The sequence below is a fragment of the Microcaecilia unicolor genome, chromosome 10, assembly GCF_901765095.1.
Source record: "Microcaecilia unicolor chromosome 10, aMicUni1.1, whole genome shotgun sequence".
Taxonomy (NCBI): Eukaryota; Metazoa; Chordata; class Amphibia; order Gymnophiona; family Siphonopidae; genus Microcaecilia; species Microcaecilia unicolor.
This window is the reverse complement of record NC_044040.1, coordinates 34,112,716-34,133,289: the sequence shown is the minus strand read 5'-3', so window position 1 is coordinate 34,133,289 and position 20,574 is coordinate 34,112,716. Positions and strand designations below refer to the sequence as shown.

Here is a 20,574-nt window from a genome sequence, read left to right as displayed (position 1 = left end):
TTATGGAACGCCCATTTCCTCACCCATAACCATGCCCATGGATGCGTTAAAATGTAGGCGCTGTGCATTACAGAATACATTTATGGGCGTAAATGCTAATTGTTGTCAATTAGTGCTCATTATTGCATGTTAAGTGCTATTAACAACACTGATTGGCTTGTTAAGCCAATTAAATTACACGCGTTGTTACAAAATACGCTTGGATTTCGGTGTGGAATGGTAGGCGCGATATATAGAATCTGGGGATAACCGGTTATCTCCTGCTGAATATTGCCGACTATGTACCATTTAACCGGCCAAGTGCCGTTCCTGGCCGGGTAATTGGTGCTGAATATCAGAGGGCATGTGTCTAAGTGCTAAGCACGCCCCTCTAAGATCCACACCCCCCTTGCAAAACTGTGCACGATGAACTTTGCACATACGATTTGCAGAATCCCAACCAACAGCAGTTACTAGTGACAATTAACACCAATTACAGACAATTAACTTGTAGCAGTTAATTATTATATTAAGTCACGTGAGCAACCGACACTATTCTATAACTTGCACACACAACTTTGCACGCTACGTGTAAAAGTGTCTCCACAAGTTCATGACAATTCAGAGACATAGGGCTAGATTCACTGAAGTGCATTACTGCGTTAATGCCTGCAAACATCATTAACATGTGTTATTAGGAAACAGTCTCATTCTGTAAATGAGCCCTATTGGTAAATAACGCATGTTAATGAATATTAATAAGTGTAAATCTAGCCCATAACTTGCTTTCCCTGGTGCAGAGTCCTACAGTCGTGCAAGTGCTACTCATCTGCCTACAGCACACTGTGTTCTATCAGCACCACACAGCCAACAGATCCTTCCACATTGCAGAAGGGAATTTTAGGGGTGTAACTGGAATACACAACACAAATATTTATACTCTTTTCACGAGTGCATGCCCGGTTTCCTTTGCTCTATGCCAGTAACAGCAGCTTGACTACAGCAGTGTGCAAGATGGCTTTTTTAAAGAAATAGTTCTCATTGAAACTGCGTCTACATTTCTTCCACTTCAAAATGCACGTTGAAGCCGTTGGCGGTGGGTCTGCTTTCCAAAGTCCTAGGTTTCAGCAGCTCCACGGATTGACATGACAGGTGCTGGGCAGGGTCACCGTTCAATGACACGATCTGCTCGGCACCGGGTTCCTTTCTGTCATAGTACAGCGCCCAGAGCAGGGTAACAGTCAGAATCATAGCCAAGATCTGCGTCACGCCAATCGAGATTCCCAAAAATCGCAGCACCTGCAGTAATTTGGTTCCTCTCAAGAAGCTGTACATTTTTCTGCCGCAACCCTAAAAAGCAAAGAAAACCTGTCAGTCAACAGTATCTGGGTATCTTCATTTTTCAGACTAGAAAAATATTCACACCTATAATTTTTTTGTACAGCATCATCCCCCAGATTCTAGAAAGGGAGCCCAAATTCGAGTGCGGATCCCAGATTGGCACCCAAAATAATTAAGTTAATGGGTGTCAATGGGTGTCAATTAAGTTAATGGGCACTTAATTGACACTGATTATGATTTGGGCACCAATCTGGTTCCGTGCTATTCTGTAACAAAGGCCGCCTAAATTGGATCATGTGCAACTCAAAAGGGGGTATGGCCATGGTAGGGGCACGGGTGGGACAGGGGAGTTCATAAAAGATGCGAGCAGTGTTACAGAATAGCAGGGATTTACACTCGACTTGTGTGTTAAGATTAGCAGCTAGTGTACATCCTTGCGCCCAACGCTGAATGCGGAATTCTGCGCTCAATGCTATTCTATAAAAAGTGCTCATCCCGAAGTGCCCTTTATAGGATAACATTGAACGCCAATTTTTATCAGCATCATTTATAGAATATTTCCCTATCTGTGAACCTGATACTGTGAAAATTACTACTACTCTAATCTAAACAGCTCACAATACTTATCTGCTTTCTAGGTTAGAATTCCATTTTGCCTCTTCCTTTTTATAACCACCCACCTTCCACCCCAGTTACTGGTCTGGCGACCCAGGGCCACCAAGAGACAGAGCCAGACCCAGGGCAGGGCCACCACCCCCTTCCACTCAGGCCACCACTGCCGCACCCCACGCAGTTGGGCTGCAGCCCCCCACCCACTCGGGCCACCACTACCTTCCTATGTCTACTCCTCCCTTGGTCTGTCACTCTCCTGCTCCTGTGTGCCGGGACCCAGGTTATTGCGTTAACGCAATCACCAGGGTCTCGACACAAAGGAGCAGGAGAGTGACAGACTGAGAGGCAGAACCTTCTGTCTACCTCTGGAAGCCTTGCTGGTGCCAAGCCCCCCTTGAGGCCAGGCCCGGGATATCTTGCCTACCCCCCCTCTCGAAGGCCCTGTGGGATGCACTGGTTTCCTCACAGGCTGACAGCTGGAGGTGAACCTCCAAACTAGGGTTACCATATGTCCGGTTTTACCCAGACATGTCCTCTTTTTGAGGACATGGCCAGGCAACCGGGCGGGTTTTGCCAGCCTGCCTGTTTATCCGGATTTCCGGACAAACGGGCAGGCCTAGTGATGTCCAATCCTCCACTCCCCTTACTTTACTATACTGCCCTGGTGGTCTAGTGACCTCTTCGGGGCAGGAAAGAGCCCCCTCTTTCCTGCCCGGAGCGCCTGCATACTGTTCCTTGCTGATTCCAGTCCCGGCGCCGATTCAAAATGGCCGCAGAGAATTGAACTCTCGCGAAGCCGCTTCAACTCTCAGCGGCCATTTTGAATCGGCGTCGGGACCGGAGTCAGCAAGGAACAGTATGCAGGCGCTCCGGGCAGGAAAGAGGGGGCTCTTTTTCCTCCCCCGAAGAGGTCGCAAGACCACCAGGGCAGTATAGTAAGGGGAGGGGAGGATAGGACACCCTTAGGAGTGTGTGATGGGGGTGTGTGTGTGTTCGAAAGTGGTGGAGTGGTATGTGACAGGGGGCGGGGTGGGGGTGTGAAAGGGGGCAGGATGGGCATGGCAGGGGTATGGCATGTGTCCTCTTTTGGGGGGAGCAAATGTGGTAACCCTACTCCAAACAGAACCTCTCAGTACCACTCCTGATCCAGAAAAGTTCACCTCAGTAGCAACCACCCCTTGAACTGCAGTCTGGGTCCAACACACATATGAGAAAAGGGGATGTAAACTAATGGCCTCGCCTAGATTTGTAATGTTGTTACCCATCATGGCAAACATTTAGACAGATTTGCTGCTGCAAAGTTTTACATCATTAAAATGATATCAACATAAAGAAAGATGTCATTATTAAAAAAATAAAAATAAAGCTACATCTGGCATCTTAGTGGCCACAGGTCTTACTGACTCGGTTTTCCCCTTCAGATACTCATGTTAACATTTGCTCTTAGTCTCAGTTCAAACTGAAAATCTAGGCCGCTCAAGTCTCTCGCTGTGTGTAGCCACATTGAAACACTCTCTAGAGACAAGACTGTGACACAATTTACACAACACCCAGAGGAAACAGCTTCCGTTAAAGGGCAACAGCATCAATCCTCATTTTCCCTTCATGCAGGCATGTCACAGAGATAAACGACATGTTGTTTTCGTTTTTTCTTCCCTGAACTGTTTCATTTTGTATCTGATGCCGAAAGCTAATTTCTTGAACTATAAAAGTCAAGACATTCATTCACCATCTATATATGTGTAAAATATTTCTCAGCATGTCAAGGTTTTATAATTTTCTTTCTTTTTTTCATGGGGGGTGGGGAAGGTAAGGCAGTATAAAGTGAATACGTGTGTATAATACCAAAGTATGCAATTTATTATTTTCTTCCCGTAGTAACTTGGGGGTTTGGGTACCTACCTTCCCATGTGGTTCCTAAGTCAGGCAGAGAACTACATTCCTGAACTACTACAGCATCGGAGGTGTCCAGTCCTGCAGGAAGTATGGAAACCCTCCCCGGTTCCCAAACCGCTTCCTCTAGGTCAGCTCTCAGGAACTCAGCAATGCCTTTCCTTTTGCACATAAGAGACAGGGCACCGGTGTTGAGAGCCACAAGCAAACAGGAAAAAGTCTCCAACTCTTGTTCTAAAAGGCAGTTATTTTCTGTTCCTTGGCTGCTGGAGAGGTAGCTCATCCAGCGACCTCAATTAAGTGTTAATTAAGGTGTGGGGAAGTAGAATACTTGCATAGGTTGCTGAGTCAGCTTCAAAGAGCCTGTTTTAAAAAGGCCCCTTAAATTCAAAACTATATAAAGAGGAAAGGTCCCACTGCACTTTCTTTCTGAGAAGTTCCGAGAGAAGAGGACATTTCTCTGGTAAGTGAACGCTACTTTGCTTTGTGCTTTGGGAACTTAAAGATTGGGGTTTAAAGGAGGAATTGTAGGTTAGTATTAGGCAAAATAAAAATATAAAAAGCAATTTTATCAACTAATCTCCATAGTCTTTTCCACTTAGTTTTAACAACTTTGTACCACAGCATTAACAGATTTAATCTCTATGCTAGATCCTGCAGTGCCTGCTAGATTCTATGAATTCTTTGCTTCGGTCTTCACCAAGGAAGATTTGGGTGGGATACCGGTGCTAGAAATAGTATTCGAAGCTGACAAGTCGGAGAAACTTAATGAATTCTCTGTAAACCTGGAGGATGTAATGGGGCTGTTCTACAAACTGAAGAGTAGCAAATCTCCTGGACCAGATGGTATTCATCCGAGAGTACTGATAGAACTGAAAAAAAAGCTTGCGGAGCTATTGTTAGAAATATGTAATTTATTCTTAAAATCGAGCATGGTACTGGAAGATTGGAGGGTGGCCAATGTAACGCTGATTTTTAAAAAAGGTTCCAGAGGAGATCCAGGAAATTATAGACCGGTGAGTCTGACGTCGGTGCCGGGTAAAATGGTAGAGACTATTATTAAGAACAAAATTACAGAGCATATTCAAAAGTATGGATTAATGAGACAAACAGGCATATTTTCAAAGCACTTAGCCTTCCAAAGTTCCACAGAAACCTATGGAAATTTAGAAGGCTAAGTGCTTTGAAAATATGCCTCTTAGGTCAACATGGATTTAGCGAAGGGAAATCTTGCCTCACCAATCTACTACACTTCTTTGAAGGGGTGAACAAACATGTGGATAAAGGGGAGCCGGTTGATATTGTGTATCTGGATTTTCAGAAGGCGTCTGTCAAAGCACCTCATGAAAGACTCCAGAGGAAATTGGAGTGTCATGGGATAGGAGATAGTGTTCTACTGTGGATTAAAAACTGGTTAAAAGATAGAAAACAGAGAGTAAGGTTAAATGGTCACTATTTTCAATGGAGAAGGGTAGTTAGTGGAGTTCCCCAGGGGTCTGTGCTGGGACCGCTGCTTTTTAACATATTTATAAATGACCTAGAGATGGGAGTAACCAGTGAGGTAATTAAATTTGCTGATGACACAAAGTTATTCAAAGTTGTTAAATCGCGGCAGGATTGTGAAAAATTACAAGAGGACCTTTCGAGACTCGGAGACTGAGCGTCTAAATGGCAGATGACGTTTAATGTGAGCAAGTGCAAAGTGATGCATGTGGGAAATTGTGTTCAATTCTGGTCGCCGCATCTCAAAGATATAGTGAAATTAGAAAAGGTGCAGAGAAGGGCGACGAAAATGATAAAGGGGTTGGGACGACTTCCCTATGAGGAAAGACTAAAGTGGCTAGGGCTCTTCAGCTTGGAGAAAAAGCGGCTGAGGGGAGATATGATAGAGGTCTATAAAATAATGAATGGAGTTGAACGGGTAGATGTGAAGCGTCTGTTTACGCTTTCCAAAAATACTAGGACTAGGGTACATGCGATGAAGCTACAATGTAGTAAATTTAAAACGAATCGGAGAAAATTTTTCTTCACTCAACGTGTAATTAAACTCTGGAATTCGTTGCCAGAGAATGTGGCAAAGGTGGTTAGCTTAGCGGAGTTTTAAAAAGGTTTGGACGGCTTCTTAAAGGAAAAGTCCATAGACCGGTATTAAATGGGCTTGGGAAAATCCACTATTTCTGGGATAAGCAGTATAAAATGTTTTGTACTTTTTTGGGATCTTGCCAGGTATTTGTGACCTGGATTGGCCACTGTTGGAAACAGGATGCTGGCTGGGCTTGATGGACCTTTGGTCTTTCCCAGTATGGCAATACTTATGTACTTATGAGAGATGCCAAACCCCATGTTGGAGGGTGTGGGAGAAGGAGAAAAGAGAGGGAATAAACTGGACAATGGTGGAAGCATAGGGACAGGGATACAGAGAGATGATGCTGGACACAGAGGAAGGGATAGGGACACTGAGAGAGCAGATGGTAAACTCTGGGGGAGGAAAAAAACAGGGACATAAGAGAGGAAATGCTGGACAGGAAGCATTAAGGACATCGAGGGAAGATAGATAGTGGGCACGGAAAGAGATGAAATGTGACATGGAAAGGAGACCCTGAGAAGAGAAAAGCAAAAAAGAGACACTGGGACCAAAGCAAATGGAAAAATAAAATGCTCAGACAACAGATGTAAAAATATATATATATATATATTCTGAATTTATTAATTTGAATATGTCAATTTTGGCAAAAGGAATACCTTGCCTAGGGGATGATGTAGACACTCTTAATCTGCATATTAGTATATTAACTGGTCTTTTCTCTTCTTAATTTTCAGATCTTTCTTTCCTGTCTCCTGCGTTTTACTTGGGTTTCCCCTTGTGTTTTACAGTCCGACTCAGCAAGTAAAATGTATTTATTTCTTTATAAATGATGAACCTTTCCTGTACTTTTCATAAGCAAGGTATGCACTTGTTATTCGTTTGTATATTCAAATAAAACCACCGTTAAAGAGGTCACGTATTCCAAAAACGAAATTCAAAAAGAAATGTTGCTTTCCTACATTTCTTGTCCATCCTTTTTGGCCTACTATTCCCATTTTCTCCTCTTTCAGTATGTCTGAATTTTCATGGTCCTCTTTCCCAGCTCTCTTTTCCTGATTTCTCTCTCTCATATTTCTTTCCTCTCACACCTTTCTCTCACTCTGCTCAGGTTGGCTTTTGCAGCAATTAATAAACCTTAAATGCCACTAATGGATGTTAATCATCATTAATGTGGCTTTTCATTCCCCAAAAAACAGGTGGAATGCAAATGTATGTAAAGTAGCTCAATAATTTCTAAAAAGGCAGCTTGCAATAACTTCTTTTACTGTGCATTAGGCCTCGAAAGATAAGTGCTTCTCCAGAGATGTAGGTCATTTTCACCCAGGAGCATTGGCTGCCTAATGCAAGAGCAGATATTTCTGAAGACCAAGTTAAAGGGGGTGACATATGTACAAAGCAAACCCCTTCCCCCAATTCAAATAAGACATGGAAAAAAAATAAATGTTCATATTGGCCACACATCACCTAAAATAAAAAGATGCCCACCCCTAGGGAAAGGGGAAGGGATTTCAAGTGCCGCCTTTCTGTGGTTACAGTCAAAGTGGTTTACATATTACCTATAGGTACTTATTTTGTACCTGGAGCAACAGAGGGTTAAGTGACTTGCTCAGAGTCACAAGGAGCTGCAGTCGGAGCCAAACCCAGTTCCCGATTCTCAGACCACTGGACTAATCATTAGACTACTTCTCCACTCCACTTAGCTTAAGTATTAGGGCTAATGCTTGGGGTACAATAGTGCAGACCCTGCAGATTAGAGCCTGACTGAACCTAGGATCTTTGGCAGAAATCAGGATAGTAAACAACCCCCCCCCCCCCAACACCGCAGTCCCCCTCCTGAGCTGCACCCCCCTCCAGCGGTAGCTCCCCTCTCCCCCCCCCCCCCCATCCCCGAAGGCCCTTCCTGGGCCTACCTTAGGAAGGCCTGGTGGTCTATTTGAGTCTTCTGGGACAGGAACGAACCCCAGTCCTTCCTGCCCCGTGACACTGCTCCATTTGCAATGGCTGCCGAGGCTGCAGCAGGAAATCCCTGCAGCCATTTTACGAATGGAACCAGTATGGGCAGGAGACTCACTCTTGACCATGCTGGTTCCAATTGCAAAATGGCTGCCGGGAAAACCTACGCAGTCTTACAAGTCTACTACGGGAAGTCTGGGCAGCCATTGCAAATGGAGCAATGGCACAAGGCAGGAACAAGTGAGGTTCGCTCCTGCTCCCAAAGACTCCACTAGACCACCAGGCCTTCCTAACCCGGGCCTATAGGTGGGATGGGGGGGGGGTGGGAGAGGGAACTAATCGCAAGGGTTAAAGGAGTGAGTTTTGGGTTTCAGCTGAAAATGTAAACATTTTTGACCAAAACCAGAACCTGAAACCGAAATTCAGTTGGCCTCTACTACAGATGAAAATAAAACTTCTACTACAGATATAGGTCGTGGGGAGTTTGTTAATGGACCCACTGCAACAGCAAAATTCATAGTCAAAATATATTACACAAAATACCCCAAGGATCAGTCTAGCAACAAATTAAGGGGTAATTCTATACAATACTGTATGCGCTAACATTTATGTACCTAATGCACAGATAAAAGATAAGAACATAACATAAGAACATAAGCATTGCCATCCTGGGACAGACCAAAGGACCCTCAAGCCCAGCATCCTGTTTCAAACAATGCCCAATCCAGGTTACAAGTACCTGGCAAGATCCCAAAACAGTACAATACGTTTTATGCTGCTTATCCTAGAAATACGCAGTGGATTTTCCCCAACTCCATCTTAATAATGGCTTATGGACTTTTCTTTTAGGAAGTTATCCAAACTTTTTTTAAAACCCCGCTATGCTAACTGCTTTTACTACATTCTCTAGCAACGAATTGCGGAGTTTAATGACACGTTGAGTGAAGAAATATTTTCTCCGCTTTAGCCTTTCCTCAAAGGGAAGTCATCCCATCCCCCTTCTCATTTTTGTTGCCCTTCTCTGTACCTTTTCTAATTCCATTATATCCTTTTTTGAGATAGTGACCAGAACTGCACATAGTAATTGAGGTGCGGTCGCACCATGGAGTGATATAAAGGCATTATAACGTCCTCATTTTTGTTTTCCATTCCTTTCCTAATAATACCTAACATTCTGTTTGCTTTCTTAGCCGTTGCTGCACACTGAACAGAGGGTTTTCAACTTATCATCAACGATGACACCTAGATCCCTTTCCTGGTTGGTGAATAATGGGACACGTGCATGTAAATGCCAAATATGCACTTGAATGCTATTGTACGACTAAGCGACTATCTTATATGAAGCATAGTTAACAGGTGGGTGTACATATGGGCGGATCACAAAGTTACGTGTATAACTTATGGAATATAACTTATCCCCCTAATTCTATAAAAATGTGCACGCCCAATTTGTGCACACATTTTAATCGAATAACGAGCTAATTACTGCCATTAGCTTATAAACAACCAATTATTGGCACTAATTAGATTCAATTTGCATGCATGCGCCTAAATTTTACGCGCAGGTCAGAAAAGGGGATGTGGAAATGGGAGGGCTATGGGCAGATCGGAGGCGTGACTTTTAGTTAAGCGTGTAATTATAGAATAAGGGGAGATCCGTGCCTATGGCATTTGCACTATGTTTTCATTGGTGCAAATGGCTGTGCCTAAGTGTAGGCGTGATCCCTGGGTTTAAGCGCTATTCTGTTACCGTGCCTAACTTTAGGTGCGGTTTATAGAACACCGCTACGTGCTTTTTTTCGGCGCTGATTACAGAATTCCCCCCATCCCCTGGATTCTATATATGTCGCTGAGATTTCCACAAGGAAATCAAAGTGTAATCCATAACAATGTACATAACCTAATTGATTAACAAACGAAAACAGCACTGATAACTACCGACAAGCAATTACAGACATTAATTGGCATTAATTGGAATTTACCGCAGAACTGTCTAAGCATATTCTATAACGTGCTACACGTAAATTCTAAGTGGCAGAGTTGTAAAGGGGGCGTGGCCATGGGTGCGGAATGGGCGTGTCATGGGCGTTTCTAAAATCTATTCACATAATTTAGGCGCTGACATTTACACCAGACTTTACTTGGCGTAACTGCCCACGACTAAATTTAGTTGTGCGTAACGGTGCTTGGCGTATTCTATAAACCACGCCTAAATTAAGGCGCACTTTATAGAATGAGCTTAGGCGAAATTCATTTCAGTGCTGAAGTTTTAGGCGTGATTTATAGAATCTAGTCTTCTATGCATATTTCTGGAACACAGGTACACACACTTATCCCAGCTTTATGGCTCGTGTTAAGTGCTCATGCCTAAGCACTTATATGCACTTACGCTAGTATTCTATAAGGGCAAGTAGGCACGTTCTTTCCTTTATAGAATATATTTATTTATTTGTTACATTTATACCCCACGTTTTCCCACCTATTTGCAGGCTCAATGTGGCTTACAAAGTATCGTAAGATAACAAATACAAGGTTGTGTTATGGTCGCAGGTAGAAAAATAAAGGCAGATAAAGACCATCCTGCTTATTTTTGAACGAGAAGGGCGGCCATCTTCCGACACAAATCGGGAGATGGCCGGCCTTCTCCTAATGCCGGCCAAATCGGCATATACAAACTAGGCACCCTCTGGACACCTATATATAGGGGCACAGTTACATAATTACCCCTCTAATTGGGTGTTTATATTGGCCCACATCTTACAAGCCCTATTTGAGTTTAATACATGCATAAAACAGCACTTAAATGTTTATCTTGCTTAAACGTCTAAGTCCCCGTTTTATAAAAACTGGGAAATGCACATATCAGACCCAAGTGTGTGCAAATGGCAAGGGAGGATGGTCTCGGTGTGCTTTGGGTTGGACAAGGGCGTGACACGCTCATAGATGTTTAGTCTCCGTTTCAGAAGAGTTTAGTCGTGCACAATAATGCTTCAACGGTCTCTTGGAGATGACTGAGAGTTAAAGTTTGTCGGATATTAATGGATTATTTTTTTCCCAGGTGCCTGTAACTTGTTGCAGCAGAACGAAACATGATATCATGTTGGGAAGTTGCCTGACCTGATTCATTCTGGAACACAATATTCAGAAAAGTAGGCCAGTATTAGCATGCCTTATGATTTTTGGATATGAAGATGGAACTGAATATTTTGAAAGAATTGGATCTTTAAAAATGGATTTAAGAAGAATAATGGTGAAAAATATGTGTGACAGCAGCAGAGAGGGTGAAAGTACACACACAAAAAAAGCACCACGGGCCATTCAAAAATGGGATAGTCAAGAGGCCATTATTAGACCCGATACAGGCCGTATTTCAGACAGCGAGCTAAAAGCCCATATAAATCGATGAACCGAGGCTGATTAAAGGTATATATCTTCCAGGGGCGTAGCCAGAGTTTGGCAAGAGGGGGGTCCACAGCCTGAGGTAAGGGGGCACATTTTAGCCCCCCCCCCCGGTGCCCCTGACCTCCCCTCCGCCACCACCTTTGACCCCCCCCCCCTGGCACCAACCCTTTCGACCCCCCCTTCCCGCCGCCGCCAACCCACCACCGCCGTTGGGTACCTTTTGCACGCGTCAGACTCACAGAAACAGAAGCCTTGCAGATCAGCAATGCGTCCGTGCCAGAGAAGAGGACTTCGGCTGGTAGGGGTTGGGGACCTCCGCCAGCAAAGGTACCCGACGGCGGGTTGGTGGCGGTAGGGGGAGTCGAAGGGGTTGGCAGCGGAAGGGCCCATGCCCTCATGGCCCCACGTAGCTACACCCCTGATATCATCAACGATGAGCAATGTGTCATAGCACACCGGCATCCTGATTTCTACGTTCTATCTAAAATGGGCCTTCACACGCCTAAAATGCAACTCTGCCCAAACTACGCCCCAGAAACATGTGTGTTCTTGCCGGTATACACATTTGTACATATGTATACCGTGTGCGATTTCCGCATGTAAACTACACAGAAAATGCTTTATAAAATTACTTCTGTAGTTACAATAACTTTTCCTTACGTTCATCACCTTGTACTTGTCTACATTACAATTCATTTGCCAGTTAGATGCCCAGTTCCTCAGTCTCAAGAGGTCCACCTGCAATTCCTTGCAATCTGCACATTTTATCTACTTGGAATAAATTCGAGGCCCACCTGCCATTCTTCACAAGCTGCTCACATTCTGACTACACAGAATAATTTTGTACCGTCTGCACATTTGGTCACCTCACTCTTTGCTGCCTTTTCCAGACTGTTCATCTAAGACTGACTGGAGATGGGGAGCAAAGAGTGAGGTGGCCAAGCGTGCAGGTGGCAAACCTGTGACAACCCCCGCCAGTCAACAAGTGGTACTGGGGGTAAACAGTGAAGGAGGGGGCACCTCAGGAACTCAGGTAGGCGAGGATTCGTAGATTTAATTTAGCAACTGGCACAGGAGACTAATACAAAGGCCAAACTTTTTTTTAAAATCTTAACCACTATTCTCTTTATTTGCTTGAAGTAGGTTTATAGAAAGAATTTAGATGCCAAGTCATGCAACAGTTAAGAGACATGAGGTTGGAAAGTGAAGGTTCACACTGTTGGCCTCTTGCCCCTGGTCCAGCAGGCATTACAGTCAATCAAGCTCATTGTGCTTTCTCAAATCCAACTGCAGAAGCCGGTGACATGAGGAAAGCAAAACTCTGCAGATCAAGAAAGAGCCAAAAATATTAAGCAAAGCTGATTTTATGTCATACAAGTTCCGAGTGGATGTTGTCAGTCTGAAAATCCAGGTAACGAAAGCTTGTCTGCTGTTCTCTGAGACAAACAGGGCCTCACAGATGCCTCTTTTTAGCATAAAATATGCTTCTTGTATTCATCGAAACTAAAAACTTTCCATCAGAAATATTTACATTCTGTCCTGGGTGGAAAAAGCTTTACCAACTATGAGCAGCAAAAGTCATCACTTGAGTACAAGCTACAAGAACAAGCCAAGCCCTTCAGAAAAGCAAGAATACTGGAATCGTGTGGAACTGTATCATCAATACGTAATAAAAGGGACAAGAGTTTTGAACAGAGCTTCAAGTTTCAGGTTTATTTACATCTTGATATACCGCCCATGCGAATGCATTCTAAGCAGTTTACAGCATATCGATAATAATTTTAAAAATACTAGGAAAAGAACTACAATTATTGATAGGAAAGAATCGAGAAATGCTATAAACAAATTTAAAACAAGCCAAGAGTGGCAATCGGTGATAGCTGGCGTCCTGGTCCCAAGAGAGCGGAAAGGCAGGGTTGGATCCGAGTGAGATGGGCAGGTCATAAATTCAAGTGGGGAAATCATCTTGAAATAAGAATATTTTTAATGGGTGGATTCAGACTAGACACCTGCACGAGAACGGGGTTCGCAGGAATACTGCGGAACCCGTGGGATTCCCGCGGGGACGGAAGCAGTTCCTGCGGGGTTCCCGTGGGGAAGGAAGCAGTTCCTGTGGGATTCCCGTGGGGACGGAAGCAGTTCCTGCGGGGTTCTCATGGAAGTGTATGCTGCACTTGCGCCAGCCTCTCATCTACTGAGTACCAAGTTCTTTGAGTGCTGTCTCCTCCTCCTCCTCCTCCTTGCTTTAACAGCACAGATCTCCATTAAGGAGGTGGTAGAGATACAAATGGTGATGAAATTCAAAAAGGCACGGGATGAACACAGAGAATCTCTAAATAGAAAATGGAAGTTATAAAAAACCTAAACTTAAATGGCTGCTTGTGTGTGGATGTGTCGAGTGACACTTAGATGGCGACTCTGGCTGTGATGAACTAGGGCTGATACCAAGAACCCTGTACGGTCTGTGTTTCATATATGGCAATCTGGTTTAGAATGGGCTGGAAAGGGTTTAGACAGCAACTTTAGTGGCTGGAACATGAGGACAGCGCTGGACAGATTTTTACGGTCTGTGTCCCACAAATGAGAAGATGAATAGACTGCTTGCTAATTTACTATCATGTTTTTATTATGTTACCCAAGATCCTTCTGTACCATTAAATGTATATTTTCTAATTATATTTCCACCTATCATGATGTATTGTAAGCCACATTGAGCCTGCAAAGAGGTGGGAAAATGTGGGATACAAATGTAATAAATAAATAAATAAAATAAAACAAATATGTTTCAGGGCTATTCCTACGACATAGATATCATCTAATGGGGTGTGAGGAAGGATCTTGAAATCTGAGCTAATTTATTGAAACTTTCAAGACAGAATGGAGGCACTTAACAGGACAGTTACTGGTAGTATAACTGCACTACTGTAATCTTAGCAATGTTAGTAGCTAACAGTTAGTGACATTTATTATTTATTATTAGGATTTATTTACCGCCTTTTTGAAAGAGTTCACTCAAGGCGGTATAGAACAAGAATACGTCAGACATAAGCAATAGACTATTACAGCAGTAAAAACATTCAAACAACAATACAAAGTATGATATAGTATTCTACATTACAATGTCAACACAAAACACAATAAAACATTTTAATAGTATAGAGTGTAAACAAAGATGGAACATATAGATAAGATAGAGTAACAGGAGTATGAAAATAACGGAATAGTTTAAAGAAAGTCGCAAATGAGGTCAGAAAGGTGCTTGAACATTATCTTAGCTAGGGCAGGAGTGGATAAACATGTCCTGCTACAGTATGTGCAGCTGGAGTCATTTACTTCTTCCGTTAAAGGCCTGGTTGAAGAGCCAAGCTTTCACCTGCTTCCTGAAGTAGAGATAGTCTTGTGTTAAGCAAAGAATTCAGGGAGCGCATTCCAGAACGTGGAGGCTACTCCAGAGAAGGCTTGCTTGGGGGTATCACATCGTATGATGTCCTTTGGAGAGGGTGTGGTTATGGAAACTCCTTGGGAGGATCTTAGAGACCTTGAAGGTGCGTAAAGGGAGATCCTGTTCTTCAAGTACTCTGGGCCATTTCCTTTAGGAGCCTTGAAGGTCAAACAGAGAGTTTTAAATCTGGCTCTGTACTGGTAGCCAGTGAAGTTTATGCAAAAATGGTGTGATGTGGTCACATTGCTTACAACCTTCAATTAGTCTAGCTGCAGAATTCAGAATCAATTGGAGCTGGTGCAAACCCTTTGTATTCAGACCATTGTAGAGTGTATTACAGTAGTCCAGTCTTGATGTTATCATGGCATGCGCAACTGAGACAAGATTAGCCTTCTCGATGTAAGGGGACAGGCAATGTAGTTGTCGCAAGACCTATGCAGCTGTCAGTAGTCACTAGTGGACACGTGGTTTAGGAAGGGGATGCAAGGGTTTCATTGATCAGTTAAAGGGGTGCGGGAACCAAAAAAAGTTAAGAACCCCTGTTTTTGCTCGAGTTCAAGCTGCTAATGAGTCAGACCAAGGTCCATCAAGTCCAACGTCCTGTCTCTGACAGTGACCAAAACAGCAAGCAAATGAACAAACCAAACTTGGACCAAGATGATCCAAAATAAAATTCACAACACAATACAATTTATATTCCGCTACAAACCATACTCTGGATCAGTGCAGATTACAATATAAAAGAGATTAGGTCAACCCTAGGAAATAACAACATACGAAGTCAACTAACTCTAAAAATAGCACATTCCTAAACAAATGACCAATATGCTGGGATTAAAGATAATCCAACATCAAATGCATTTTTAAACAAGCAACAGAACTGAAGGGATGAGCATGCGTCCGGCTTGGCCCAATTTCACACTGTATTGGGCTGCCTCGAGGGCTGGAAATACCAAACTGGTGTGAAGTGACTGCAGACACCAGGCTGGATAAAAGCATGTCTCTCTCCCTCACAGATACAAGTTCTGCTGCAATTACAGCCCAATACAGTGCAAAACCTGGCAGTCGGACATACGTTAACCCCTCCTGGTCATTAGTTTCATGGAGTGGCCTCTTGTTTTTGCATTGATAAGTTAAACAAATATTCCCTATTTAACCATTCCACCCCATTCATAAGTTTATACATTTCTATTTTATTTTCCCTGAGTCATCTTTTCTCCAAGCTCAAATATGTGGTTTCGCCAGGGACCTATATAGAGGCCTACTGATAGTTCCAAGTTTTATTTTCCATCCCTTTTTAGACATTCCCCAAGTTCACAATTGCAAATGTCGCATAAAGATTTTCAAAAGGTTTATATCTAGAGAGAATGAAACCTTTTGTTAGGGAAATTTGACTCTCCTGATTGAGATAATTTCATCCTATTTCCTTGCTAACGAGCTAGTGAACTAAAGTCATGGCCTATGCATGACCTTTCTTTACTCTATTCTGCAGTAAGGCCTAACTAATTCTATTATTTCATAGTATGCATTTCTCTAAGGTAAGCATAATCACAATACATACATAGAATGATTTCATTTTCTCATAACACCTTTGCTTCTCATTGTTGGGCTACTTGTTGGAAAGACGGCTCTTCCAAAACTAACATTTTAGGTTCATATGGATTTTTCACCTTACCTCCTGGTAGAGGTCACTAAGATCTCCATGATGTGCTTGTTTAGAGCAGCCTGGGAACTCTCGAACACAACAGGAATCAGGAGGCCAGTCCAACTCTGTCATTTCCAGCCAGTCTGTTAAGTATACTACTCCACAGCATTTAAACTGCAAAGGAAAGACATGTTCAAACCAATTTTGCAAACTGGAAAGGGCAGAAGCACTCCCAATGAACCACAACACACAGAAAGGACAGCTGGTTCAAGCAATGCCCCAACGCTGAACATCTTTCAACCATGAAGCTGAAGGCACCTAAGTGGCTCCACAGGCACTACAGGGGGAATATCCTCAGGTGCTGCGAGGGAAAGCAAAATGGCTGCATTACTGCAGTGACCCTTCCAGCCATAGAGGGGCGCTGGATGGACAATCCTAGAGAATACATGGCTGCTGAGGGTTTCTAGACATTCTGCCTCCTTCATTGTAAATAGGGCTTCTTTGTTAGGTGTTTATAAAAAAAAATTACAAGACAATTCTACAGTTATCCAAAAACGAGTTTTGGTTCAATGTGGCTTACGTTTAACAGTTGTTAGAGATTACATTGATTCAATTACATTTCCAAGGTTGTATGATGCTGTGTTTTATAATGGTTGGCAAGATAACTATTAGTGCAAGTGGAATAGTCATTGGGTTTCTTGAGAAGGTATATCTTGGTTTACTTCTTAAATGAAAAGATACGTTACAGTCAGAGGTTGTGTTGTGTATTGTTGTTCCAGAACGATTAGTGCATATTTTACTCATAGACTTTCCTGAAGAGGTCGGTCTTTAGGTCTTTTCTGAACTGGAAGTAGTTCATGATGCTTCTTATGACTATGGGAATTGAGTTCCACCATTTTGAGCCCAGGTAGCTAAATCTCGCTCTGTAGGTGGACTTGTATAGTACGATTCTGCAGTTGGGCCGGTGAAGTAGTAGGTAACCTCTCGTTCCTGGGTTTGCATTCCTTAGTGATAGTTTGATCATGTCTAGCATGTACTCCGGTGACATGTCAAACAGTATTTTGAAGATGACTGTGCTGGTTTGGAAAAATAGTCTGGCCTTAATCAAGAGCCAATGCAGCATTATGAGTAGTGGAGTTTTTTTGTCATATTTTGACTTTTTGAATATCAATCTCGCTGCTGTGTTTTTATAGAACAGCACTGGTGCTGGGTTATCTATTAGGTTCTTATTTTGTTTTACTGGAAAGGGATTTTAAGCTATTTCTTTCCTAGTTTTATTGTTTGTACATACCATCTTGAATGGAATTATTCCAAGGAGAAGGTACATAAATGTTTCTAAATAAATAAATGTCAGTTATGTGGGTAAGCATTATCCCCTAGATTCTATATCCGGTCGTATTCTTAATTAGTTAACAAGCCAATCAGCATCGATAATTACCAATTAACAAGCAATTATTGACACTAATTGGCTTTAATTAGAATTTACGCGTACAACTGTCTAAGCAAATTCTATAACATGATGTGTTTAAATTCTAAGTTGCCTAGTTGAAAAGGAGGTGTGGTCACGGGCATGGAATGGGCAAATCGTGGGCCTTTCTAAAATCTATGTGCGTGGTTACAGAATATACCCGATCCGTGCCTAATTTAGGCGTTGGGATTTACACAAAGTTTTACTTGGCGTAACTTCCCACGACTAAAAACGCTAGCATGCCTCTGTAAAAGGGGCCCTTAATGAGCAACTACCAGGGGGCATACACGTGGGTGAAGAATGGGCGTGTCGCCAAATGACACCTGCAACTTATACTGTCAATTGTGCACATTGCATGGTGCACTTAAGTATGCTGACTTAGACCAGACATCGACCTGTCATAAATAGATGCACCTACGCTTTCCTGCGCTGATGCAGCATTGTGCTAATATTTTATTAGGCGTGCCCTTAAGCCATTAAAGAACTGACGCTAAGTATGCTTCTTTGTAGCGCTTAAAATGAGGGGCCAATTTACTGCGTTGCCGCATTGGTGTTTGTCAGTGTTTTCACACTACTGGGTACTTTTATTCTGTTATTGGGTACTTTCGCCAGTGGAATCCAATCTGTAAATTTGTGTCCTTTAGGAGCTGTCATCACAGAAAAAAGGCACAAAAACTGTGTGAAGCAGGGGCGGACTGACCACACGGGCAGCCGGACAATGCCCAAGGACTCCGAGGCTCTCCCCCCCCTAGACCTCCCTGATCCTGCCTTGAAGGCTCCTGGTGGTCTAGTGGCCTCTGCAGGGGCAGGAAAGAACACCACTCTTTCCTGCCTGCTACTGCTACTCTGCCTAGCCGTGTTTTAAAAATGTGTAGAGACCCACGAGACTACAGCGGGAAGTCTCAGCAGCCATTTTGTAAATACAGCAGCACTGGGCAGAGTAGCGGCAACAGGCAGGAAAGAGTGGGGTTCTTTCCTGTCCATGAAGAAGGCACTAGAACACCAGGGCCCTCCAAGGTAGGAGTGAAGAGGGCCCACTGAGGCTCAGGGGGTCTGTAGTGTGCGGGAGGGGGCAGCAACTGCGGCAGTAGGAGGGGCTGTACTGTGCGGAAGGGGGGTGACGACAGCAGCAGCAGTGGGGAGGGAGGGGTAGCAGGCAGTGGCCAGGGGGGCCCAATGATCTTCACTGCCCGGGTGACTAGATCACTTTCAGTCGGCCCCAGGTGTGAAGGATACCCAGCAAGTCAGGGGCGGGGTGAGAGAGGATGCAATTTTACAGGTGTTTAGCCAATACCCTTGTCACTCTCGTTTAGACTACTGCAATCTGCTTCTTGCTGGCCTCCCACTTAGTCACCTCTCCCCTCTCCAGTCGGTTCAAAACTCTGCTGCCCGTCTCATCTTCCGCCAGGGTCGCTTTACTCATACTACCCCTCTCCTCAAGACCCTTCACTGGCTCCCTATCCATTTTCGCATCCTGTTCAAACTTCTTCTACTAACCTACAAATGTATTCACGCTGCTGCTCCCCAGTATCTCTCCACACTCGTCCTTCCCTACACCCCTTCCCGTGCACTCCGCTCCATGGATAAATCCTTCTTATCTGTTCCCTTCTCCACTACTGCCAACTCCAGACTTCGCGCCTTCTGTCTCGCTGCACCCTACGCCTGGAATAAACTTCCTGAGCCCCTACGTCTTGCCCCATCCTTGGCCACCTTTAAATCTAGACTGAAAGCCCACCTCTTTAACATTGCTTTTGACTCGTAACCACTCGCCTCCACCTACCCTCCTCTCTTCCTTCCCGTTCACATTAATTGACTTGATTTGCTTACTTTATTTATTTTTTTGTCTATTAGATTGTAAGCTCTTTGAGCAGGGACTGTCTTTCTTCTATGTTTGTGCAGCGCTGCGTACGCCTTGTAGCGCTATAGAAATGCTAAATAGTAGTAGTAGTAGTCTCTTGTAACCAGAGCTAATATTGTGATGTCATAATGCCTCAGGCCACCAATAAGAGCCAACCTCATCAGTGATGTCACAATGGCTTGATTGTCCTATACTTGGCTCACTTTTATTACATAGCTCTTTGAGCAGGGACTGTCTTTCTTCTATGTTTGTGCAGCGCTGCGTATGCCTTGTAGCGCTATAGAAATGCTAAATAGTAGTAGTAGTAATTTTACATTTTTTGCATCAGGGTATTTTAGCAGTCTTATCAGTAAAAGGCTAATCATATGAAAAAGACTGTGAATTAAAAAAAATGATAATAAAAAGACATTTAAAAAAGTAGCAGGAATGTAAAGTAAGCTGATATTAAAAAATAAAAAGCATCAAGGTGGTGTTGCCCGAACCCTTCCACTCACATATGGCACTTTCCTTGATCACATGCTGCTGAGCATGTCAGATGACCTTTCACCTTCTTATCACGATTAGTATTAGTACAGCGCTAAACTAATTGTTCTTTAAGGATAGTCATTTGAGACATCTATTCAGAAAAAAAACCTTTTTTTACATTCATAATTTTGTGTTGTTAGTATTTCAACATATGTGTTCATCATACAACCACAACAGATAAAGAGATGTTAAAATTTCTTTGTTTGACAAGTTTGGTGCCTGATTGTGTCTAGGTTGCTGCAACACAGCACATTAGTAGAAAATGGTTTATTTAAAACTACTCAAACGCTGGTTAGGTTTTTATTTCTGATTCTTTCTAGTACATATACGGATAATGAAGCAAGAAGCCAGGAAATGCTTAAATAAACGG

The 20,574-nt window shown here is 43.2% G+C and overlaps 1 protein-coding gene across 2 annotated transcripts in view; it reads right to left on the bottom strand.

Moving 5' to 3' along the window:
* Window positions 1–265: 265 nt before the first annotated feature.
* TSPAN12 (tetraspanin 12) overlaps window positions 266–20,574 on the bottom strand; it is a 73,034-nt gene continuing 52,725 nt past the window's right edge. For both annotated transcript variants that reach the window (XM_030216147.1, XM_030216148.1), the window contains exons 7-8: window positions 16,384–16,527; window positions 266–1,329 (exon numbers count right to left, since the gene is read on the bottom strand). In XM_030216147.1, the coding sequence (XP_030072007.1) occupies window positions 1,033–1,329; window positions 16,384–16,527 (441 nt within the window). In that variant the 3' untranslated portion in view covers window positions 266–1,032. The remainder of the gene's footprint in view (window positions 1,330–16,383; window positions 16,528–20,574) is intronic.